General features: G+C 43.9%; 2 protein-coding genes across 8 annotated transcripts in view; one reads left to right on the plus strand and one right to left on the minus strand.

The window, feature by feature from the left end:
• The window catches only part of CYB561 (cytochrome b561), a 32,048-nt gene extending 17,741 nt beyond the window's left edge, over positions 1-14,307 (plus strand). For both annotated transcript variants that reach the window (XM_020997571.2, XM_020997572.2), the window contains 5 exons: positions 6,366-6,577; positions 9,950-10,048; positions 10,391-10,494; positions 11,028-11,185; positions 11,455-14,307. In XM_020997571.2, coding sequence (XP_020853230.1) covers positions 6,366-6,577; positions 9,950-10,048; positions 10,391-10,494; positions 11,028-11,185; positions 11,455-11,647 — 766 coding nt within the window. In that variant the 3' untranslated portion in view covers positions 11,648-14,307. The remainder of the gene's footprint in view (positions 1-6,365; positions 6,578-9,949; positions 10,049-10,390; positions 10,495-11,027; positions 11,186-11,454) is intronic.
• A 3,391-nt stretch (positions 14,308-17,698) lies between these two features.
• Positions 17,699-26,316, minus strand: part of TANC2 (tetratricopeptide repeat, ankyrin repeat and coiled-coil containing 2) — a 511,647-nt gene continuing 503,029 nt past the window's right edge. For 4 of the 6 annotated variants that reach the window (XM_020997389.2, XM_020997396.2, XM_020997392.2 and 1 more), the window contains one exon: positions 17,699-25,532. In XM_020997389.2, the coding sequence (XP_020853048.1) occupies positions 23,588-25,532 (1,945 nt within the window). In that variant the 3' untranslated portion in view covers positions 17,699-23,587. The remainder of the gene's footprint in view (positions 25,533-26,316) is intronic. The other 2 variants (XM_020997393.2, XM_020997391.2) reach the window with 1 other exon arrangement.

Below are 26,316 nucleotides of genomic sequence, written 5' to 3' on the forward strand. Positions count from 1 at the left end.
TTACAGATGAGGAAACTGAGGTAGATAAATAGGTTAAAGGGGTCACATAGCTAGTAAGTGTCTGAGGCTGAATTTGAATTCAGGCCTTCCTGACCCCAGGGCTGGTGCTCTATTAATTGTGCTTAATTTGTTGCTTGTTGTCCCATGAATGGGATTTAAGAATCAGTTAGGGGTTAGACATAAAGGGTGATACCATAAGCAATTAAGGGAGCAAGGAATAATTTACCTGTCAGATCTATGGAGAAGAGAAGAATTTATGAATAAACAAGAGGCAGAGAACATTATGAAATGCAAAATGGATAATTTTGATTACATTAAAAAGTTTTTGCACAAGCAAAGCCAACACAAACCAACATTAGAAGGGAAGCAGAAAGCTGGGAAACAACTTTTACAGCCAGTGTCTCTGATAAAGGCCTCATTTCTAAAATGTGTAGAGAACTGAGTCAAATTTATAAGAATATAAGGCATTCCTCAGTTGATAAATGGTGAAAGGATATGAACAGGTAGTTTTCAGGTGAAGAAATTAAAGCTATCAATAGTCATATTAAAAAATGCTCTAAATCACTTGATTAGAGAAATGCAAATTAAAACAACTCTGAGGTACCACCTCCTACCTATCAGATTGGCTAATATGACAAAAACGGAAAATGATAAATGTTGGAGAAATGGGAAAATTGGAACACTAATGCCTTGTTGGTGGAGTTGTGAACTGATCTAACCATTCTAAAGACTAATTTGGAACTATGCCCAAAGGGCTATAAAACTGTGCATACGCTTTGATCCAGGAATACCACTATTAGGTCTCTATCCCAAAGAAATCATAAAAAGGACAGAAAAGGACCCACATGTACAAAAATATTTCTAGGAGCTCTTTTTGAGGTGCCAAAGGATTGGAAATTGAGGGGATGCCCATCAGTTGGGAATGGCTGAACAAGTTGTGGCATAAGAATGTAATGGAATACTATTGTTCCCTAAGAAATGATGAGCAGGAGGATTTCAGGAAAAACCTGGACTTACATGAACTAATGCTGAGTGAAGTGAGCAGAACCAGGAGAACATTGTACATGGTACCAGCAGCATTGTGCAACGACCAACTTTGATAGACTTAGCTCTTCTCAGCAATGCAGTGATCTAAGACAATTCCAACAGACTCATGATGGAAAATGCCATCCACAGCCAAGAGAAAGAACTATGAAATCTGAATGCATATTGAAGCATACTGTTTTCCCTTTTTTTTCCTTTCTCTTGGTTTTTGCCTTTTGTTCCGATTTTTCTTTCACAAAATGACTAATGTGGAAATATGTTTAATATGATTGTACATGTATAACCTATATCAGTTTGCATGTCGTCTTGGGGAGGGGGGAGAAGGGAGGGAGAAAATAATTTGGATCTCAAAATCTTATAAAAGTGAACGTTGAAAACATTTCCTTTACATGTAATTGGGGGGGAAAAAAAGAATAGATTAGGGGATAGGAATGAGGACAAAATACATGAATACATCTTGGAAGAGGGTACTACAGAAGAATGTTACTTAGGCCAAGAGGTTGGTGAGGAGGAAAGGATAATTTTTGAACTACATATTTAGATGGGCAGGGAAAAGAAAGAGTGAAAAGAATGTGGAATACCTAATAAAAAGAAAACAAAACTTAAAGGACTTGGGATAGGAGAAGTGCATGGAGTGGAGAGATGGAGAATATGTAGAAAATAACTACCACCAAAATACTATAAGCAAAATGAATTACAGGAACAAAGTAGTGACTTGGAAGAGGAAAGGGATAAAAATCAATGTAAAGGAGATAACAGAAAAATACAACGTATGGCACCTTTTGAATGGGAACTTTTAAAAATATGCATGTTTATCAGTATTGTCTATACTTTCACAGACATAGGCCATGTCCTGGTCATAGAGAAATTATAAATAAGTGTGGAAAAAAGCAGAAATATTAAATACGTCCTCAGTCAAACATAATGCAGTAAAACAGTATTGGATACAGGGAATACAAGCAAAAGATACAAACTTAAATAGAGATTTAATAATGATGTCCTGAATGACGAGTGGCTCAAAAAACATATCAGAGAAAAAAGTCAACTATGTGAAAGAGAAGTCCCTTGAAGTACATAGCCCTTTAATGCTGTGTATGGGTAGAGAGATGACAACTGCTAATTGGTGAAAAAACAATACTCCACAGGCCAGCTAATGGAAGACGATGGAAGGTATCTTGTTTGACCCTTGAAGTTCATGTTTTCTTCCCTCCCCCCACCCCCCACTTTTCCTTCCCAGCAGTTTCTTAGCTAATCAGGAGTCATGTTTCTCTATCCATACACAGCATTATGCAGCTGTCTAAGGGACTGCCAAGCCCACTGTGGGGAGAGGGCTACATTTACATTAATAGAATAGAAAAAAAAAGGATCAATGAACTAAATTTTAAATAAAAAAGCAAACTAGAAAATCACATTAGTTCTTCACACAAGACTCTCCTGTTCATTTTCTTTGCCTATTCCTCATATCTGGAATTCTCTCCCTCCTCTACCTTCTGGTATCCCTGTTGTTCAGTCATAGATGATTCTTTGTGACCCCATTTGGGGTTTTCTTAGCAAAGATACTGGAGGGTTTGCCATTTTCTTCTCCAGCTCATTTTATAGATGAGGAAACTGAGGCAAATAAGGTTAAGTGACTTGCCCAGGGTCACACAAACAGCTAGGAAGTGTCTTCCTAACTCCAGGCCCAGTGGTCTACCCACTGTGCTACCTAGATGCCCTGGCTTCCCTAAATTCCAGCTAAAATCTCATCTTCTGCAGGTAGCTTTTCTTTATCTTCCTTAATGCTAGTGCCTTCCTTTTATTGATTATCTCCAGTTTATCCTGAAGATGTTTGGCTTGTATATAGTTATTTGCCTATTATCTACTACATTAGAGTGGGAACTTCTTGAGGGTAAGAAATGTCTTTTAACTTTTTTTTTTTGTATTCCCAGTGCTTGGCACACACTTAATAAGTGCTAGTTGACTTAATAAACCCTGTCGGCAAGAATGTGTGCTACTAGACTATTGCAAGGATTGCCTCTTAATTATTCTTGCTTTAAGTTTCTTCCCACTCCAATCCATACTCCCTACTGTTGCTAAATTGATTTTCCTAATGCACATATGACTGTCTCACTACCTTACTCAAAATAAACCCCACTGGCTTCCTGTTGCTTTTAGGATAAAATGTAAATGTCACTGTTTGACTTTTAAAGTCCTCTATAACTCGGCTCCAACCTCATACATTTAAAATAATCACAGAAGAAGATATCTCAAACATGAGAGGTGGAATGGATAAAACGTGAAACAAATGAGAACTATCCTTGAGTGAAGTGGTTTGCCTCAAGAGGTAGTGGGTTCCTCCTCATTGGAAGACATTAAGCTTGGGCTGGATAATGTTAGGTGTAGTGGGGCTACTTTTTTGGGTGTGGGTTGGGGTAGATGGCTGCTGAGGTGCCTTACAACTCTAAAAATCTGTGAATGTAACAAGTACTAATGCCCTAGGGGTGGGGGGGAGAGGAGAGGAGAGACAGAGACAGAGACAGAGAGAGACAGATAGCTTCAGCTTGTTTCTGAGTGAATATGGACCAGAAAACAGCACATTACATCTAGGAGTCCACAGGATAAAAATAAAGATGCAGGTTTGAAGTTATGGACTCAAGGATTTGAGAAATGTTTATATGAAAAAAAAGCCCACTTTTCAAAAATTAGCTGTGACTATGATTCAAAAATAACATTAACCTTAAAGCTTTGTCTTGGTCAAGTCTTTCATTGGAAAACCTCTACGAATTAAAGCAGTGAGAGCACCAAAGATTTGATGACAAGAAATCACCATTCTGAGGACACTTTCTCCACATGCCCTAATTCCTATTTACTTTTGGCTCTTCTGATATAAATGCAGTTTCATTATTGTCATGACTAGAGAAGACACTGCTGCTAGCCTAAGCAGGCTGTTTTCTGTGCCAGGTGCCATCAACAAACATGCTGGCTCAATTCTTATTCCAGAATCCTCATGGTTAGGATTAGTTTGAGATGCTGCATGAAGCAGAAAAATGCAGCTCGGATCTTCTGTCATTGCAAGAAGGTGTAAAAAGTCTGCTTTGACTTGTGACAAAGCTCAGGCTGTCTAATTCAAAACAAGCGAAAACTGCAGGTGCTCCATACTTAGAGAGTTCCATTCCGAGGCTTCACTTTTAACCCTGTTACTTGACAGAAAGAAAAGGCTAGCTGGAGGATAGACTCTTAAGTGCGTCGTTAGGGCTAAGGTGAAGCTGATAATTAAAATAATATTTAAATATTAAAATATTACATTTATAAAGGGCTTTGCAATGACAAAATCATTTTCTTAACCTCATCTCATTTGACTATCACAACAGTTCTGTGAGGTAGGGAGTACAAGCTATATTGGAGCCTGAGCTCAGTGACTTGCCCAAGATCACTCAGCCAGAATTGGAAGAGTGAACTCCAGTCAGGTTCTTCTCATATGAAATCCAGGCCAGCCTGGGGGGTTTTTGGTGTTTTCCTGGATTAGGCTGAATTGGAGGAAGCTGAAGTTTAGCAACATTTCAAACTCATGCTTTGAATTTAGCTCAGGCACTGGCTTACAGCAGTAATTTTTAGGGTATGTTGGCATTGCCAGGACCCTAGGCAAAAGTGCTAAGTTTCTTTTTGTGGCCTTAATGCACCTTCCTTTGTGTGCTTCTCCTCTATCACTTCAGACACCCACTGCCTTCAAGCTACCTTCTGGCTGGGTTCAGTTCCACATACATGCAGAAAGGTCCATTTCATTCCTCTCTGTCACCCTAGTTCTTAAGTACCATCCTCAGCTAAAGCTGGTAGTTTGAATGACTTTACTTTGATAAAGGTATGAATTCCGCTTAATTCACCCAGGCGGTGTTTGTAATTTTAAAGAGATGCCTAACATAAATTAAGTTGGCAGACTGAGTTAGCACTGGGTTTCTCGTGTTTCTTGCCTACTTCAGGTTTCCTTGTCCCCAGGTTCCCCGGAGAGTAAAAATATACCCCCATTTCCACTTCTACCCCATACCTTCTCAGTAGGGCTTCAAAAAACCAGTGTCCTTACTTGAGAACCAGATGGGTTGGCACGGTGAATTAGAAATAGGAACAGTGAATTAGGATATGGTTTCTCTCTTCCAAGAACTGAAGTATAAACTGTTTATACTGACATACAAACAAAACTCAAAGCGTTCAGTACCGCACTCCATCACCTGTAATGACTAAACTCTTTGGACATTTACGGCCCTCTGATGTCCTTTGTCCGTAATGAGAAGACTTGGCTAGCTCGGTGGTGCAGTGAATAGTGCTGGACTTGAGTCAGGAAGATCTGAGGTCAGATCCTGCCTGAGGTACTTTGTAAGCTGTGTGACCCTGTCAATCATTTAACCACTGTTTTCCTCAGTTTTCTTATCTGTAAAATGGGGATAATAATAACCGCTATCTTACAGGATTGTTAAGATCAAATGAGATAATATATGTAAAGCACTCTGCAAACCTTAAAACCTATATATATAGTACTATATATATAAGTACTAGCTATTATTATGTCTCACCTCTCCCCTTATCTTCGTGAGCTTGGAGTCTGAACCTCAGTTTCCTAATCTGTAAAATGAGGGCAGTACAGTCATAAAATCTTAAGAGTTGGAAGAAACCCACAGAAGTTATCTAGTCCAATCTATACCTGAGTAATAATAACAATTTACATTTACATAGCACTTTAAGGTTTGCAAAGTATCTTCCCTCACCTCAGCCTTGTGGAAGGATTATTTTCATTTTTCTTTCCATATTTCCATTTCCAGTTGAGAAAAGTAAGTCTCAGAGTGTTACTTGTTTATTGCAAGTATGTTGCCACTGGCAGGTGATGGAGGTCGAATTTGAACTCTAGTCTCTGCACTCCAAACGTTATACTTTCTGTTACATTGGCCTTTCAGTGGGAATGATACTTGTAGGAATAAGAGTTCTTGATGGGTTCCTGGTAGTCACCTTCATCCAGGTATGAAATAGCTCAGAGGCAGAAGTGGCAGTGTGATAATAATGGAAAGATTCAGGACCTTGTTTTGAACCTTGTTCTGCCAATAATTTGTTGTATGCCCTTGGGCTAATCATCTAATCTCCCTGGGCCTCAGTTTCCTGAGGGGAGTTGTAGTAGATTAACTTTATGGTCCCTTTTGGCTCTTGAGCTGAGGAACTCCTTTAAGTAGCAGAGAATGATAGTGGACCTTTCTTTGAGAATAGAGGCTCTGGGACGAGGTGGTAGTGGGAGGCTGGGGAACTGGATCTGTCTCAAGGTTGTGGGCTGCCTTTTTGAGTTCTTTTCCTTTTGGTTGCAGTGTAAACCCCGGGATGGAGGCCACTGGAGGGTCCACTCCCAAAGCGCTGCCCTACTTTGTGGCTGTGTCCCAGATTCTGGGCCTGACTGTGGTGGCTTTAACCGGAGCATGGCTTGGCCTCTACCGTGGTGGCCTTGCCTGGGAGAGTGCCCTTCAGTTCAACGTGCATCCCCTCTGCATGGTCATAGGCATGGTCTTCTTGCAGGGAGATGGTGAGTCCTGGCAGGGTAAAGAGACTTGGGAGGTGGCATAACATAACCCACTGATTTCCATGGGGGTGAGCCTGGGGAGGACCCATCCCCTTTCTGCCTATAGTTTCTGGGTATATCTGAGAATTTCTTGGGAAGATACCTTCTGTTTTGGAGAATGGCAAGAGGGTTAGCTCTGGGAGACCTCATTGCCTCAAGAGAGACATGCTATAGGAGCTCTAGTAGGAGGCTCAAGTCAGAGTTAGGACAGCCCAGATGCTTGGGACTTAGGAATATTAGAAACCAGAATCAGAAGGGGAAGCTTTGTTCCTAAGTATAGACTATAGGTGGGAAGGGGAGGTGTGCATATTATCCTGGGGTTGGTATAATTACTTTCTAAGCTTGCCATAGTACCTTAATCTCCTTCATAGATAAGCAGTGAAAGTCTGTGTTTGGTAGGAAGGTTTGTAGGACGATGGCTGTAAATTGAGGCTGTCTCCCTCAATAGTTTACTTATTTGGGGGTAAAGAAAAGGAGATTGGACCATTCTGGAGGAACTGGCCTCATAAATAGAGTAAGTTCTTGAAATGACATTTAAAGCTAAAAGATGGTGGAACAAAAGAACATTGTTTCCCAGTGGGGTTAAAAGCTGCAGTGCTTATTCTGTCCCACGTGCATGTGAGGCTGTAGTCTGTTTGGTTTGATAAATGAGAGCTGATAATAGCTAGTTTTCTTCCCTGGAGCCTGGGAAATTAATTCAGAGTTGGCCCTGGCCACAGGCACTATTTTACAGGAGTCATAATAAGCTGAATTCTAAAGGGATCAGGTAACTTGGAATACTTCAGGTATCTCCAAAATCCTTTTATCAGATCATAACCTTCTGTTATTCTGCTTTATCCCTCCTCAATCTTGTTCTTATCAGGACTTCTAGTTCTTCCATCCCCCAGTACTCTCTCAGGCCTTGCTCTAGCTTCACTCCCCTCCCTTCCCTGTCTAGACTGTCTCCTACTTTCCAGTCCTTTGTCCCACCATATTGATCCTCATTCCCTGATGGATCCCAGCCCTGTGTCATTTCTGTCATCCACTTCCTCTGCTCCTACTGAATTGAGCTGTAGGGAATCGCCCAGTGGAGCCAGCTGGGTCTGCTAGTGAGGAGGTAGATTCTGAGTCATAGAAAACACTGGGCTTTGGCAAGTGGCGAGCAACAATAAGACAAAGGATGCACGAGTAGAGGACAGGGCGGGATTGGTTACTTCAGGGCTGAGGTTGGGAAGGGAGAATTTACTTTAATCTCAAATGGGCCTTCACCTCAGCAAGGTAATCCTTTTTTGTTGTGGTTCAGTCCAACTCTTTGTGACCCAGTGGGCCATAGTGTGCCAGCCCTTCGGTCCTTCACTGTCTCTCAAAGTCTGTTCAAGGTCATGTTTGTTCTTTCCTTGTTGCTCTGTATCTCCTCATTCTTTGCTGTCTCATGTTCCCTTTGCCTTCAGTCTTTTCCAACTTTAGGGTCTCTTTCATTGAGTGCCGTCTTCTCATTATGTGGCCAAAGAACGTAAGCTTCAGCTGTAGTATTTGACTTCCAGTGAATAGCCTGAATTAATTTTTTTAAGTATTGACTGATTTGAATTCCTTACTGTCCAAGGGACTCTCAAAAGTCTTCTTCCTAATTGATTTTCTCTCTTTAAATACTGTGTCCTTCTTCTTCAAGCCACCAGAGCTATACTCAGGGATGGACACACCCTGGATCTCACCATTATACATGTGTTCTACTTCCTTAGTAAAAAACCCTAACATTTCTCTATCTGGCCATGACTTCCTCTCGTTCTGTGTCTCCCTGTGTCTCATCCCTCCTAAACCTATTCTTTGCTCTCACTGAAGCCTCCATTCCCATCACCCCTCGGTGCTTTTTCAGGCCTTTAGCTTACTCTGACTGCAGTTTTCCTCCCTTCCTAGTCTCACTTGGACTATTGCAATAAATGCCTAATTGATTTCCCTTCTTCTCTCTCCCCTTTCCAATCCATTCTCCATATAGCTGTCAGAGTGAATTTCCTAAAGCATGAGTTTGATTATATTACTCTTCTACTCAATAAATTCCAGTGGGGCTCCCTGTGGCCTGTAGCATCAAATAGAGACTCCTCTGTTTGGCATTTAAAGCCCTTCACAACCTGGCCCCAAACTGCCTGTCCTGCCTAATTACGTACCTCCTGCGCACGATGGTTCAACTAAATTGGCCTTCTCTTTGTTCCTCACCTGTAGCACTCCATCTTTCATCTTTGTGCCTTTCTACCAGCCCTGCTCCAAGCGTGAGCCTCCTTATCTCTGCCTCTTAGAATCCCTTGTTTCCCTTAAAACTCAGTTCAGCCACTTTCTTCTACATGGAGCTCTCCTTCCTCCAGCTGCTAGACTGCCCCCTTCCCATCCCCCTGCCAGTTACCTTGTATTTTAGAAATATATCCTTCTTTACACGTGTGGTGCTCTGATGCCCTGATGAATGGTAAGGTCCTTGAGAGTGGGGTCTGTCTTATTTTTGACTTTGTAAGCTTAGTAGTGCATGACAGAGTGGTGGGCACTTAATAAATGCTTATAGATTGATGTTTTTTCCTAACCCTTCTTCCCTCCTCCCTCGTGGATCCTGAATACAGTTCCCCATGTCCACAGGTGGGTATTCCCTTAGAAACAAAAGGATTTATTTAGAAAAATATGGGATCTAGGGGTGCATATGTGAGAATAGTTAAAGACACTATCTGACTGGGGCCAAGTATGGAATCATTTTCTGTGCTAACTTAATAAAATTAAGGACTGTCTCATTCATAGCCACCTTGGTGGGCAAAGGAGATCAACAGGTATGATCAGTGTTCAGCTAAATTGGGGATTAAAGGGGTGTGTGTGTGTGTGTGTGTGTGTGTGTGTGTGTGTGTGTATGTATATGTGAGGAATAGAGGCTATTTTAATCCCTTTTTGGGGGGCTGTTGTCTGTAAAGGATAAGTAGATGTTAGGACTCATTGCTACATCTGAAGAGAAAGAGAAAGGGAGGAGCAGCCCCTTCCCCCCCTTTTTTGGTTAGGGGCACAGGAAAGGGTGGGAGAAGTAAACAGCTGGAAGATTCCTGTATTTGAAAGCAAAAGAGATTTTTGAATGATTTCTGGTTTGGGTCTGGTCATAACCTGTTGGTTTTATCTACTATACTGGGAGAAAATGACAAGTGCTCAAAGCCACTGGACACTCTTCTTCTGTTTTGGGGGAGGTTCTGGGCTTATTGGTTAGGCAGGAGGCCCCACAAATGTTTCATTAGGTAGGTGAGTAAGGGGAGAGGAAAGAAGTGCTGGCATGTGGTGGAAAGGTGGGCAGCAGGAAACTCATTGGTATACTTTGCCTCTTTTCTCATCCCAAACAAGCTCTACTAGTTTACCGGGTCTTCAGGAATGAGGCCAAACGTACCACAAAGATTCTGCATGGGCTGCTGCACATCTTTGCTCTTATCATCGCTTTGGTTGGTGAGTCCCCTGATGGTTCCTTTCCCTCTGGGGGATGTTGACTGGCTGTCCATACCCTCTCCTCGCCTCTAGTTTCTAGATCTGAGGCGGTAGACACTTTCCTAAGCTGCAGTTAGGCAGACTACCCACTCTGGAAGCAGATTTTTTACTGTAGTGCCAGCACTTCAAGGATACTGCTTATTCCTCTTAACACATTTGGGAAAGGTGGGGGCAGGACTGGTAATAAATCCTGTGAGCTCTAAACGGCCACATTTGACCTCTGGGATTATCTCCTTCCCCTTTCCCCCAGGTTCCCCTAAAATGCCTAACCTTGTATTCTCATGTCCTCCAACTTCCTTCCAGGACTGGTGGCTGTGTTTGAATATCACAAGAAGATGAACTATGCTGATTTGTATAGTCTGCACAGTTGGTGTGGGCTCCTCGTCTTTATCCTCTATTTAGTGCAGGTGAGTCCCTCTCTGTTGTTCCTGCCTCTCTGCCTCACAAATAGCCCTGGAGGGATTTGAGAGTAGCTTACTGGAGAGGGCATGAAAGATAGTAAAAACACCAGTCTGACAAGTTACAGAATAGGCTGAGCTCTAGTTTAGCACAGCCAAAGGTGCTGCAGACCACTGCAGTTGGCCCCAAAGGCATTGTTCCCCAGGAGATTGGAATTAGCCCAAAATTGGACTGATTTGGGGACATGGGGAAGGAGATGGGGGATGGTGCCTTGCAGCTATTGGGCCCCTTCCAGTTAGCCATCCTGGCTCATGGCTGGTCCCAGGCTTGGGCTTTATGGAATTTGGACTGTAATTGTGACTGAGGTGAACCTTGAGCATTTGGGGGCATCGACTCCTTTCCATTCATGTTGTCTGCAGTCTTCCAAGATGGGCTTAGCATTGTCTTAACAGTGTCAAACTAGGCAGCACAGATGACCCAGCAGGCCAGCAGGGAATTCTTTTCTTGGTTTAACCTGGCACTACCTCTACATTTCTTCCAGTGGCTAGTGGGCTTCAGCTTCTTCCTGTTCCCTGGAGCATCATTCTCCCTTCGAAACCAGTATCGCCCACAGCATATCTTCTTTGGCGCCACCATCTTCCTCCTTTCCGTGGGCACAACCCTGCTGGGTATCAAGGAGGCGCTGATATTTGGGCTCACGTGAGTGACCTTTGACTGGTGATACAGAAGGGCAGGGTCCCCACTGTCCTGAGCAGATTTCTCACACCCTCATCTTCCCTAGGAAGCGACATCCTTTGCTGTTGATTTAGCCTTCTCATCAGAGTTGGGTGATGCTGGAGCTTGGATGCACTGGTGTTAGGGCTGGCTTGGGAGAAGTGGTTTTGGTATTCCTGTAGTGTTAATGTGATGTTGGTTAAGTGTGTGTGTGACATCACCAATCCCTTCTTCTTTCTCTCTCTGTCCTGCAGGAAGAAGTACAGTATGTTCCACCCTGAGGGCATCTTGGCCAACATCCTGGGCCTGCTGCTGATCTGCTTTGCTGTGGTCGTGCTCTATATCCTGACCAGAGAGGCCTGGGTCCGGCCACCCCGGGCTGAGGAGCAAGCGCTCTCCATGGACTTCAAGACGCTGACAGAAGGGGACAGCCCCAGCTCTCAGTGATGGCTGTAGCTAGCCATGACGGGGGGGATGCAGGGATGTGGTAGGGAACCTCTTCAGTTCCACGTGGGCGTTGGAAGAGGTCTTTTTATTGCCTCCTCCATGTTGTGGTCATCCTGCCATCCTTTTGAGAAATCACAGAACTCCACAGGCTATGTCTGGGCACTAGCAGGATATTAAGGTAAAAAGTGCCTCAGAATTGATACTGGGGATTAGCCAGGGGGATAGTCTGAATGATCCTCAGTGTCTAACCCTGGCTGCTGGAGGCTTAGCCTGTCTCTCCCAGACTTCCTCTTGTCCTTTTGCTTTCCTTCTCCATACTTTGCCTCTTGGCAAAATTAGTAGCTTGTCCACCTTGTGTAGCTCTTCCTGCCCTTAAACAGAGCCAGCCCAGGAGCAGGGGACTTCCAGAGAGAGGGTGAAGGATCCTTAGAGGCTTACCAGTCAGAAAGGTGGTTCAGCATTCAGGTGCTCAATTAACAAGGTCTTTTAGAGCTGAAAGGGAAACACCATTATTTTACAGATGAGGGAAGTGATACCTGAAGTCATTACTTGCACAACTGTTGTGCTGTTAGCTCTTCTGAAGGTGGCTTTAAAGCAATGGTTCTAAAACTTTTTGGTTTCAGGGCCCCAGTACTCTCTTAAAAATGGTTGAAGACCCCCGTAAAGAGCTTTTGTTTATGTGGGTCATAACTATGATATTTACTGTGTTAGAAATTAAAATGCCTTGCTATTCTGAAAATACCTCGTGACATGTGACCTCACAGATCCCCTGAAAGAATCTCAAGGACCACTGGGGTCACTGAACCACACTTTGAGAACAACTGCTCTAAAGTACTAAACATGTATTTTCAAGAAAAAGTTCCCCGGTAGGGAACTGGGGTTCTGGGTTCTGATTTCCTTGGCTAGGAAGCCCAACTTCAGGAGAAGCTGTAAAGCTCTGTATTGCTAAAATAGAGGTTGGTTAGAGATGCTGGGCCTAGCATTGAGGACACTGGTGGCTGGAGTCTGAGGAAAAGCACCAGGGGCCTCAGGTATTCACAAGTAGGCACTGAAGGCCATTCTCGTGTTTACACCAAAGTCAAACCAAACATTCAGCTGTTCCAAACAAAACATCAGCCTTTGGCAGCGGGAAACAATTGAGATTACATGGAAAACATATTTGTACTCAGAGTGATGTTCTCAGGGCCAAGTTATGGCCTTGTCCTCCCCTTCACTGCTGTGGTGATGGGATGGCGTCATTAAATATTTGATTTTACACAGGACCATTGAGCTCCTAAGGTATATATTTTTCTCCTTAAAAAAGACAGGTCTAATAGGGTGTGGGTACTAGTTTTAGGACTGTTTACTCACATGCTGTGCAGGATAGGTTTTCTTGCAGCCTGCCTGAGTCTGGCCTTGGAAGGTGGTAGAGGTCTTTTCCCTCTCCACTGGCCCGGATCTTAGGAGTCCTGGGCACTGCAGGAAGAGGCTGGCTCTTTGCCAAATAAGCTCGACACTGCCTTGGAAAGGGAGACTGGGGTTCCAAACCCCTTGATCTTGAATGAAAGGCTCCAGTGTTATAGAACATGAGGTCTGGTACTGCTTCATTCACCCTGTGAGCAGAACTCCTGCCAAGATGGTATTAGAGCTGCTTGGCTTCTGCCAGAGGGTCAGACAGCTTCTCTGTCTTCTACCTGGGGTATCTGGAAGCAGTAGGGACAAAGTCAGAATTGTACTAGTCTTTTAAGTGTGTGAGCCCCAGGTTTTAAATCTGATGTTCCACTCTGAAAGTGTGTTGTGCTGTAATCTGAGTCACTGTTTGGCCCAAGTCCAAAAATAACATGATTAGAGCATCAGTCTTGGACTTGGCAAACAATTCCCCCTCACCCCCCCAGCCTTCCACCCTGCCTCCCCCCACTTGTGGTTTGAACAACACAGCACAATGTGCGGATGCTTGTGTTTTATTCTTGAGCAGTCTTTGAGGTGGATGGACTTGGGCAATTTATTTAATAAAGAAATTGTCTCCAGCAGCAGTACAGCTAGGCTGCTCATTCTGACTGTGTTCCTCTATGTTCAGATTTCCATTAAAAAGGAATCTTTTCCATAGGCAGGGGTGTGGGTAGGAATGCTTTCTTTCCAAATAGATGAGTCACTTCTCAGGGCAGGCAGCTGTTAAGTCTTTCCTCTCCCCAGCACTGTAGCAGGGGTTGCCTGTGGGCTCCTTCCTTGGGGGGTGCTCTTCTTTTCTTCCTTTAGACCCTAGGATATTAATGTCTGACTTAGATTGAAATGTCAGGGTCAGGTACTATTCCTGTCTAGGTTCTACAGTCCCCTGGCACACTTGAACACCTAATTTCTGTATGGGATTGTTGCACCTCGGACAAATTGCCAAAATATAATTATGTAATCACTTTAAACAGAATGACAGTCCACAGGAAAATGTAGCTTTTGGCTAATAGCTTATTGCTAAGTTATAGTTTTCTCCCAAAGTTACTTTAAAGGAGCTAAGTTTTAGGTCAATCAGGAGGCTTTCAAAGTCAGAAAAATTCTAGGGTAATTCTTATAGGAAACTTTTGTCTTCTCCCCCCCCCCCCCCCGTATTTGGCTAGTAGTTTTCTGTGAAATATGTTTTGTGTTGGTGTAAAAAACAGATAATTCAATAAATGTCTGCAGCTAATCTATTGCCTTTTTGGGAGCCGTTGTTTCTAGGCCCAAAGTACACATGAAATTGATGCCACCTGGGATAAGAGAAATAACCAGTTTTGGGAACATAAGTAAAACGATTAATACTGTTTCTCATGACATCAGGAACTGAGGTGGACCAACAGGTTACCTGATCTTCCCCTTTCTACCCAACTTGTCACTGAAGATAGTAGGGCAGCTCCCCTTGAGTAAGGACTGTGGCTTTCTGGAAGTCTAGTTAGAATGTCTCATGGGTGTGGGTTCTACAAGATGCTGATAAGATTATTGGCAAGAAGTTTTCCCCAGACTACATTTTCCTTTGGGTGATCACAATCACAATGTTGAGGGGTAACTGACCACACTTCACTTTGTGAGGTGGATGACATTCCTGAAAAGCACTTATCAGTAAAATGATTTTAATAGGGAGTTTACAATTTTAGAGATACCTGCAGTGAATTCTTTTGATTTTATTTTTTCAGGGGTATTCTGTTCTGGTATTTTCCAGGCAGGGTATACCTGTATGAAGTAAAATTAGGGAGGCCTTTTTCTTAGTGGCATTCTCCATGGATATTTTTTCTTCCTTCTAAATGAGAGGCCATTCTCCAGGTCTTAGGTTTCTGCTCAGGGCAATGAAAGGGTGGACCAGACAATTTCTTTAGCTCATTATAATTCTGAAACTATGAAATCTGAAGGGGCAATGGGATCATTAAGCTTTGTCACCCCTCTGGTTTTTCACTCCCCATCTCTTACTCTATGGAGGAACTTTTTTTTTCCCATATGTTTTTGATCTCATCACCTATACAACTCTAGGCCTTTAGGTGTTTGTCATCATCCAGCACTTATACCTCCATTGCCTTTGAGTGTATCAAGCCCCAAGTGTTAGCGTCTTACCCCTTCAGTACCTCTGAGGCCTCCATTTCCATTGCCAGCTTTCTCTCCTCTCCTTGATTTAATGCTAGCTTTCTCTAGGTGTATGAAAATAAATATTTTCAGGCTACATCTAATTTAACTTTTTTTAAATCAATTATCCCTTAAATCTGCTTCCTTTGCTTTCTGGATTCATCCATCTTCCCCAGGCTCCCCTATTATGTTTTTAAAACCTCCATCAGGAATTTCAAAGGATCATCTGATCATACGCCTCTTGGCCAGGAGGCAGCACCAGATGTTCCATGAAGCAATTAATATAATAATATTAACTCTCATTTATATAACATTTTAAAGCTTACATAGTCCTTTCCTCACAACCTTGAGATAGTTTATGTGCCATTCCCTGGTGATACAGATAGGGTTCTGAGCTGAGAGGTTAAATGGTTTGCCCCGGGGGCAGAAAGATAGCTAAGTGTTGGAGCTAGGATCTGAACTCAAGTTCAGCACTTGGTGGTATTCTGCCATCCCTGTGCTAATTCTCCTCCCACTCCTTCCCCCCCCCCCCCCCCCCGCCCGCTTGTCAGTGGAACCGCCAAACATTGTTTAGATCTACTGGCCAAGAGGTTGCCGATTGGGTCTCATAGAATCACAGGATGTTAGAGCTGAAAGGAACCTTAGACATTCTGTATAGTCCAACCGTGACAGATGGGAAAAGTGAGGGGGTGTGTGTGTGAAAGGAAAGAAGATCAGGCTGTTACAAAACTTGAGTTCAAGGCCTCATTTCCTAGCTGTATGACTATGGGTAAAATTACTTAGTCCTTCTGAGCCTCAGTTTCTCCTTTGTGAAGTTATTGTGAGACAAATTACTTTATAAGCCTTAAGGTACTATCCAATTAGAAGTTACCATTGTGGTGAGAACCTCATGGGGAAACTGTCCAATATTGCACTGTCTGCCTCTTTCTCAGCTCAAATTGGAGAACTTTAAAATGTTGACTCACTAAGGAGGTGGTTAGCTTAAGGGCCTGTAGGACAGCCATCCCTTCAGGAACCCGGGCAGCTCCTTTTAAGAATCACCATTTTTCTCCCTCCCTCTACACACTGCATTTCTTAAGGCCTCTGGGAATTCTTTGGACAGCTGGGCTTCGGCCAAACAAATGAGACTTTAAATTGCTCATTGTGTCTTATTCTTTGAAGCTTATGCTTTTTGTCTTATTGAAATAGCTGGTGTAGCCTCTGCCAGTCTTTGGATTCTGCAGCCCTCTACGACAAGACTCCCTCACACCCATTCTTTTACGGATGTTTCTTGCTGTACTGTCTTGGGTGGGTTTGCATGCCCTGGATCTGTGTACTTTAGTATCTTCCGGTTAATCCAGGTTTCGGTAGTTCAGGGGAAATGGGTGTGGCTACACCAGCACCAGTGTGTTTCTTCAGCACAATCAGACGTTATTCCCTTCCCAATGCTTAGTAGTACAGAGTAAGCAGGAAAACCAGCAAAGCCAGGGACTTTCTCCTGGGACTGATTGGTGTTAGTTTCAAGCAATTTCAGCAATTTCTTTTAACAATTGCATGCAAAACTATAACTCCTCACAGTCATACCCTGTGGTGCCAGAAAGGAAGCTAGAGCTGGATTTTTTTCAAGCTGAAAATAATTATCATTTGCTAAGGTAACAAAATGAGATTCACTTGCCAGTGTACATATACATTTGCTCAATTCAGCCCCTGACTTGATGGCCTAGTGAGTCATCAGGAGCTGGGTCTCCAAATCCAACAATACTGATGGCAGCCCAACCCTATAGAAGGATTCAGGTAGGTTGACAGGGTAATTTCAGTTTTATAATATTTGAATCACAGAGTTAGAAAGGACCTGAGAGCTTTGGTATAATGACAAAAGCACTGTATTGATGGTCAGAAAGGCTAGGTTCAGATTCTGGCTCTGCTACTTAAAGATGTGGAGAAATTATCCCATTGCCTGTCCTTTAGTAGACAAAATGCAAGCAGTATGACTTTGGGCATCAAATAACCTTGCTGAGGGTTATAGTTTCCTTCTTTGTATAATGAAGGGGTTGAATTAGAAGACCTCTGAGACCTCTTGTAGCTCTAAGTCCCATGATGATCTCATTTTACAGAGGAAGAAAGCAAGACCCAGAGAAAGCCACTCGATGTGGCTTTCCCAACGCCTTTTTGGGGGGAAGAAATAATTAGGGCCGTAGTTCTTTTACCCTACTCTTGGGGAAGAGTCCCTCTAGCCTTTCATACCTCAGGCAGCCAGCCTCTCTAAGTTGGTAAAGGTGTGTTCCTATGCACTGGGGCAACAAAGACATCTAGCCTTGGCTTTCATAGGCCAAGGAACAAGTCTCTCCCTTTCTTGTGCTTTGGTAAGAGGCTTTCTTAATTCTGCAGGCAGTAGATAAAGGGTAATCTGCTGTGATCTCTGGTCCCATTACTTACAGTTGAGAAGTAGCTCTGGCCAGGGTATCAGGAGAAGCACCCTGATTGCCAGGGGAAAGCATCAGGCCAGCCACGTTTTTCCAAGTGTTAACCATTTATAAATAAGTACATTTGCTTTCATACATACAATTCATTGTACAGATGACAACCTGTATACATGGGGCAGGGAAATGCATTCGTTTGAACTTTTCACATCTATCTCACACAGCTCACATGTACAGACAATAAAACTGCTCAAGCAAGTACAGCAGAGGAAAACATCATCTTTCCTTATACACAGGGCCGGGAAAGGGCGAGGCGAGGGAGTTGGAGGCCTCTGGTGGGCATGGGGTGTTCCCGCTGCACGAGTTCACAACTGTGTGGTGTTCAATATATCGGTATAGAGAACGAACATGCATTGGATAATATACTGTACAGAGAAAGTCCTTTACATCAGAATTATAGAAAAGCTAAAGGGAAACTAAGTGCATTAAAGCTCTTTCCAGCAAGTATCTTGAAAGGACAGCAAAGAGGAAGAATCAAAACTGTTAGTACAAATTATTTTTTAAATGTATAGACTGTACATATTTGTACTAATTAAAATCATCTTGGATTTGAAGGAGACAGAACAGAGACAGAGATGCTATGCTAGCATGGAAAGGAGGCTGAACTCCAGAATGACACCTGCCCTGAGCCTGGCAAGGAACTGGCCTCACTCAAGGAGAATTAGCCAAAGGAAGAGAAACAGGAAGTGTCATGGGATTTCCAAAATAATCCCTGAATGGAGTGTGGAGCTAGAGCCACTGTGAGTTGGTACACAATAAGACAGTTAAACTCCAGTAATGAGTTATCCACATTAAACCCCTCTGCCTGGCCCTGGGGATGGAGTATATGAGAGGAAAGAAGGATTGAGTACCCCCATCCAGATGTTTTGGGCCAGTGATTATTATTAGAAGCAAAAAAAAGCCACCTAGCAGCAGCTGTAGAAAGAAACTAGGCACCTGGTCCATTTCCTTTCCACTGACTCAGAACCTCTGAGATGTGAAATGATGACCTGTGACTGGATATGTTCAGCTCAGCTGGCAGACTGGTCCATTTAAATGCCAGAGATGTGTCAAGAAGAAATGAGATGGTTATGTACGGGTGAGGAAACATGAAAGTAACACTTGATTTTTGGTGTCCAATTATTCATTCATTTGGTATTGACTTTCCTAGCTCTGACTGGTCAGTCCACCCAGGTTGTGTCCTGGCAGGCAGTAGCCAAAAGCATCTCAGGGTGGTTCAGCTGCTTTGAGGAGCCGGACACCGAAATGAAGGTTACCAACACTTCAGCCCTTAGTGGTTTATGTTACAAAACAAGTCAATGAAAAACTCAGTGATTATTCAAGTAGCTCTGCACAGAGGCTCCACCATCCCCATTTGTGCTTTGTCCAAACCCACTGCCAGTCTCCTTTCCTTGGGAGCGTCCAGAGCTGAATTCAAGGCATTGCATGGTGAAGGTCTCCATGACATGTCTTCCTAGGTAGCTCTTACCCCTAAGCCCTTATTTCAATGTCATTAGTCTCAGTAGGTGAACCGTCTGGAACTCTTTGAAGAGGAGAGAAGCTGTACCTCCTGGTATGTGAGTAACAGATGAGAAAGGCCCTTAGTGCTGACCGAAGCAGGCTGGTGCTCTCTCTCTCTCTCTCTCTCTAGGAAGCTTCTTGAGGACAGGGCTGGGAAACTCCAAGAGTGTAGGAAGTCAGGGAATGGAACTGGCAAACTGGGCAGGGGCAGCTGGGCACTTGGGACTTCAGCAGAAAACTGGCCACAGGTATGAAGTGCATTCCGCACAAGTTCCAATGGGGCAGTTGGTTTCAACAAAGGCATTTTTTTTTTACAGTAGAAAAATAACAGCTAACCTTTGAACTAAAAACCACCCATGTGTGACAGCCTGCAAGGAAGGCTGGAGAGACTGAGTGCAGGGAGAAGCCACCAACTGCAATTAAAATCTTCCATTGATCTACTGGAAACAAGGGAACTCTGTTCAGTAAGGATCTGCCTAAGGATGCTCCCTTCTCCCAGCTTCAGGCTTCTCTTCTATAGTAAGCTCCAGTTTTCAAAACATGCTGCTCCAAGGTCAGCACAGCTAAGGAGTATGTTCTCCTTTCTCCCCCTTGTCCTGCTCCTCATGCCCTGCTCTTTCCTACACGGGACTCCCTTCTGGAGCCAGTTGGCCCCAGCTCTGCCCTGGCAGGAATCCAGAGCCCTTTCTCCTCTCTTCCTGGGATCTGCTCTGTCTGTTCCTTAAGGGAGTTCTAAAGGGGGCATAGCTCCTTTACAGCCAGAGAAGGCTCTGGTGCAGAGCCAGGGTGACACCTAGTGGTTAAATACAGTAAAACGCAAATGACATCCACAGTCACGGGGGTTCATAGATTTCTGAGGAAAAATAATCTTTCAATCAATCAACAAACATTTATTAAGTGCCTGCTCTGTGCTAGGCACTGGGCTAGGGTATTAAATTAGATACTGGTTACTTGCTCTAATGGATACATCTCTGAAATATAAAAATATGAAAAATTTAAGAGGGAAGTTCACAAACTCCTATCTGGTCTGTGAACTGAGACGACCTTCCCCAAGTTGTTCTTAAAACATGAGGAAAAGTATCTAGAAATTTGGTCTAACTCAATAACAAACTTCTAAGATTTGGACAGCGACTTAGGGGGTACCGCACGTCGTTCTAAGGAGTGGAGTTTTCCTGAGCCATCTGTTGGAAATTAAACACATCTAAAAAGAGGAACTAGAAGAGGGTTTGTGCTCTATTAACATGGTTCTTCAATAATAATAGCGCACTTCTGCAACCCAGACAAGATACAACAGCAAATACAAAATGGTCTCCATTTTGTCCATGCCAAATTTTCATGATACACAGATTTTTTTACTTTGTAAATAAATACTAATTTTCAATTGCTAATGTGTGCCTTACTGATCCAGTAAATAAAGTAACCATGTCTCAGGAGTCCCTAAGAAAATTGCTGGAAAAACACTTTAAAATCACTGCAAATATTCTGTATTTAAAAATTACTTAATCTTTTGATGTTTATATACAACAGTTATTTCTTGTGCTATAAATGTTATGATCCATTGCTTGATTTCTTTCCTCTTTTTCTGTTTTTCTTGAAAAATACACTAAAGACAGGAGTGGTTCTGCTATTTTCTAATGAAGACACTACTCACGCTTAAATATCCAATATTTATCATAGTAACAAATTCAAACAGTAAAGTGCACCCATTTACAGACATAATGTGATGGTAACCCATTAGTGCAAGAATCCTGGGCAAAGAGAACATATTTTTGGTGAGAAACCTACAAGCTGCAGTTAAGTCACCACTTCCTCTATTCTTGGGTGGCATGAATGTGGGAGCTGGTGGGCTAGGCTTGAAGCAAGGGAGAAGGGGTGTGTGGAACTCTGCAGTTTCATTTTAAAATTGTATTTGAAAATACCTTTCCTAACCTGAAGTAGGGCATTGATTCACAAAGTGCTGCTGGGGGCCATGTCTTAAATACAGTACTGGGATCATTGAATGGCAGTGAAGTAGCAAAGCAGGGCACGGGCAGTCCATTTACAAGAAAACACAAACTGCTCTTTCCCAGAAGAGGATCCAATTGGCTTTTTTTTTCTTCCCAAGCTTATAGACAACCAGTGCCCAGTGGGAGTGCTCACTCTTTCTTGGATGGAAAAAAAGGTATGGGCTGGGGTGGGCAACTTTTAAGTTTTCCAACCAAGAGAGCACAAAAAGCATAGAGGGCAATGGATCTCTTGCTTTTTATGCAAAACTGGAAGAGGAAGGTTCCTGGGACAGAAATGGTGTCAATGGAGTGTTTGAAATATTACAAAAACACCAGCACATCTGTCTAGGTAGGTGTTATTGTGCAGTGCAGACATGACTCATCACGCTCCTGATGAGGCAGGGGACAATACCGAGTCTGAAGAGACTGAAATCTTTTCTTAAGAACAGAAGCTTCTCACTGAGAGAAAATGGACAGAAACCCCTGTTCCACCAACAGAGAAGGGGTGGGATGAAAAGAGTCCAATAGAACTGATCCCTGACTAAAACAAAACAAAAACGCTAGCCCTGTGGCTCAAGCCAAATGAGAAAGTTCTAAGTTGCAATTTTTTTTTAATTAAAAAGGAAGGAAAAAGTAGAAACAGATGCCTGCCCTCATCCAGTTAAGTAGATGTTTTCACAAATATCTGAGATACAGAAACAGATCCAGTGGAGCACAGGCTCCTTCTGCTGGTTTTCTAAACAGCCAAACTGACATCATCCTGGCCTGTTCCAAGGTCTACATTCTTTTGTTTGGCAAAAGCTAAGGTAGCTGGGAAATGTCACCAAATCAAGCCTCCGTACTTCCCATTAACTGTTTTCCACAGGAACAACCTTGCCAACTGCCAATAGGTCTGGTCACACCTGGAATCTGGTTCAGGAAGTAGTTCATCCTAGAGCCCTTTACTCATGAAAGCAAGGCTGACTTTTAACAGTGTAGGTCCAATTCACTTTTGTTTTAACTCTTAAGTCTTTGGTTTCTAACATGCTACAATTGTTGGTGCCCTTGCCATCCGTCCATCCACTGTCCACAGTGACTCAAAAAGCAGATTAGTAAGTATGGAACATGCACAGAGGATGGCTGGAGTCAGAAACCCTATTGTTGTTTCCACATGTGCCCACCCACCCAGGACTGGAAAATAGGTCTGAGAGCTGACATTCTCTATTCTCATCACCCTGAATCAATGTTGGGTACACCTGGTTTTCAAACCAAAACAACCACATATCCTTAAAAAAGGAAAACAAAAACCCATTCCTGAAAGTAGATGAGATTTGGGGAATCAAACCAGGCAGTGAATGCCAAAGACAGCTTTGGGAGACAGAGGAGTGAAGGCCACTCTGGGAAATAGCCTTAAAGTGTCTACTTCTGCCTCTCTCCTTAAAGAAGTGGTCCTCTTGTGATAGCATACAGGCTTTCAGGAGAGGATTCAGCTTCAGATGAAGTGGCAGTGTCTATCTATACTCCAACAGGGGGAAAAAAAAAAACATTTGCTGAGGGAAATCATGCTGCATGACGCTAGGATCCATAGGAAATTTCCTCAAGATGATGGTTTTCTACAAGCTCTCCTGGTAGCTCATTTTTCATCAGCCTCATTTTTGCTTGGATAGATATGCAAAGATATCATGTGCACATGGGTCTTCAGGACCCATCCAATTTCCTTGAGTGACTGAAATAGGAAAAGAATTGCCTAATCTTTAATTAAAGAAACAAACAAACTTGGAAAATCAATTTGGTGGCATTTCAAACCTAGCTTCTTGGGATTTTAACCAAATTATCAGCCTGATTTTACTTCCTTCTCTACCCCTACCCAAAATATGAACACCAGAGGTAATCAGAATGACATTCTAGATCTCATTATAAAGGAAGCTTGTTATTAAGATCCATCAGGGCAGAGAAGTAGCTCTTCCTTGGGGAAGGAGACAGTCAGAGCAGGAATGCACAGGCTGGCTGTTTGGAGAACACTGGGTAAGAATGCAAAGGCAAAAAGGGCAGCACTCTCTTTTGATAATTCCTAGAAGAAAATTAACAAGAACATCTCTTTGATAAAAAAAAAGAGAGACAGTTACACAACACTAGGTAATCTGAAATCGATTGTCTATTTGAAAAAGCTGAGCAGTGTGTCTGATCTCCCTGGGCTAAACCACACGATATGAAAAATCTCCTAGTTGGCAGCTGAAGAGAGAGGGCACACAGCTGGGGTATGGACAAGAGAAACTACAATCCTGGCTTGGTGGAGGCCAGCTTCCCAATTGGCTGCATGCAAATGATTTCAGCATGTGTCTCTGAACACCACACAGAAATTACATGAGAAACTAAGCCAGAGAACTACCCCGAATGTGGAAACCAAGCCTGGAAATGTGTGCTGAAAACAAGGATCTCACTCCAACAAACATCTTTTAAACATTCGACTCCACAAATGGTCTCTTTGGTTTGATTGGGGATGTCTGCCCTTGTCGAGAGTCCCTGGACAGCTGCCTGTACAGGTTGTCCTGATACGCCTGAGCAACAGGCAGGGTCCTGGCCACCTTCACATCAGGATATGAGGCAGCCTGGCTGACTCTCTCCAAGAGGTCTCCGCGGGACCCATTAGCCAGCATCCCATGGGGGCTATAATAGTCATCCTCCAGCAAATGGCCATTCTGTGCATTGTTGGTTTTGTTATAAAAGGCAATGTTGCTGATTGAAGATGGTGGACTGAAGGACTCGGGCTGAGGCAGATTGCCTGGAGACGTGGGGCTGATGACAGTATCCACTGATGAAACCGCCCAGGTCCGATTCTGCTGGTGGAGGTGGGGGTACTGCTGAGTCCGGGCTGTTTTATCTATGATCCCCATGAAGGGTGTGGTCCTGGACCGAGCCGGCTCACTGGGGTAGCCTCCCTGAGTGGGAGACACCGGAGACAGCTCATCACATGACCTGTCATACGCCGGCTTCAGCGGGATCTCCATTTGCTGAATTGAGGAGGATGGGCGGAAGGTAGGAGTCAGGTTGGAGGTGGATGATATGCTATTGCTAGAAGGAGAAAATCGGAGGCCTACACTTTGGGAGTGCAGCAGAGGCCTGGGAGTTGGTGGGTGGGATTTGATTTCATTAGGGTTGACTGTAATGGGTCTTCTGATTAAGTGCGACACGTCAGGGGAGCCAAGCTGGCTGGAAGAGCGCTCTAGATCCAGTTTGGAGTGACAAACTGGATAGTAGGAGGCTGACTGGCTGCGTCCGATCTGAGGTGTCTGACTGTACCTCACACCCCCTCGGTAGGCTGAGGAAGGTCTTTGTGGAAGATCTTCTTTGGTCAGCCCTCCATGTTGGCAGATGGCACCCGCACTAAGGCTGGCCTGGACGTGTTGCACAGGTCTCCCATCACCTACAATCCCCCCAATTGACCCTTGGTAGACCAACCGACTCTGACTCACCCCCATTTCTCCCTGTGAAGACTGGTATTTACCAGCCATCGAATGAGCCACTTGGCCATAAGTGCCAGTTGGGATGACCGTGCTGGAATGAACGGCTGAGCTAGGTTGGTTGCTTCTCACAATCTGGGCCTTCGCAGGCTGTAGTCTAAGCCCTTGCTGGGGAACTGCCACAGGAAGCTGGGGCATCTGGTATGGCCTCTGAGCCATTTTGGACAAAGGAGATTTTGGTCTTCCAGGAAGCTGAGTAACATTCGTCTCTTGCTGGTATCGCACAGGAGACCCGGACTGGGATCTATAGACACTCATGCTTTCGGCTGGAGGGCTAGCCCGGTACTGAGGGCCTCTTCGGAGAGGTGATGGGGGAGGACTTGGATATTCTTTCCCCTGCCCCCCCACGGGAGGCGGGCTGAAGCGGTAAGCTCCACCCTGATGAGCTGGGGAAGTATGTGGGGGACTAGGCCTGTAATGAGAATTCTGGTGTGTTGGAGAGAGAGCAGGAGATGTGGACTGGTAGCTCTGTCTAGTGGGAGAACCTACAGAACTATTAGACCGGAAATCAAAAACCTGATGCGAGCTGAGTGGCGAGCCAGAGATATATGTTGATTCCCGATGGGCAGGAGAGGAGGGTGGGCTCTGGATGATGGGGAGCCCCTGCGTGGGCCGAGCTTCAGTCTGTAAGCCAATGGAAACATTCTCCACATCCTGCTCTAGGTACTCCTCTTCAAAGATGTCTTGCACAGAATACAGATCTTCTTGCTGGGGGTCAGGCTCTGCTTCTACAGGTAACTGCTGCTGTTGCTGCTGCTGCTGCTGCTGCATCTGTCTACACTCTTCCTCTACCCTCATCAGTAGCCGCTGGATCTCACGGTTGTTTGGACACAGCTTGATGGCCTCATTCAGATCCTCCAATGCTGCTGAAAACTGCCTGCTTGACAAAGTGACAAACATAAGAACCGGAGTTATTCTGGATCAGTGGTCATACTAAGAACTTAGAACATTTCTTAGAGGCCTGTGGGCTCTCCTGTGGGGTTGCATTGACAAACCTTCTGGTCTCTGTTTGATTTAGTTTGATTTTCAAGGAAGAGACCAGCTAGGTGAGAATAAATCCCAGACCTGTTGGCCTCCAAATTCTTGGAGGATGATAGAGAAATGTTTTCACCATATTAGCCCAGCAATGACCTGCAGGAAGATTTTCTTGATTTACAATATACACCAAGCACAGGACCCTTTCAGGATAGTGCGGAGAGAGGATAGGGATGGAGCTGTCACTGACAGTAATACTATTAAATAGCATAGAAACTACCATATTTAAAGCTCATGCTAATCCATCAGAAAATATCCCTCAGAGTCTCAATATTTTGGGTCAAATTTTCTGCTGTGGCAAAGCTGGGGTGAATCACACACAGGGTTCAGAGCTGGCCTGGAGTGTGATGGGCAGAGAGTGCAAAAATGGAAATGAACCCCAGAGGCAATGTTTCTATTTTCTCTGTAAAGAAAGGAAAGGGGCTATCAGCCAGTTGTGAAAGAAAATTGGCGTTCTATTTTCCTGGCAAGAGTGGGAATACAAGATAATCAGTGTAGGTACTGTTTCTTATCTAATATGAGGGTTTGGCTATCAAGGCCAAGTCTCCCCTGGTGGGCCCTGAGTCTTCAGCTGTCTTTCCTCATGGGAACCTGCAGGGAGACAGGGGGTACTGGTGATCTAGGCTGCA

This window comes from Phascolarctos cinereus, unplaced genomic scaffold (assembly GCF_003287225.1).
Source record: "Phascolarctos cinereus isolate Bilbo 61053 unplaced genomic scaffold, phaCin_HiC Scaffold_5;HRSCAF=322, whole genome shotgun sequence".
Taxonomy (NCBI): Eukaryota; Metazoa; Chordata; class Mammalia; order Diprotodontia; family Phascolarctidae; genus Phascolarctos; species Phascolarctos cinereus.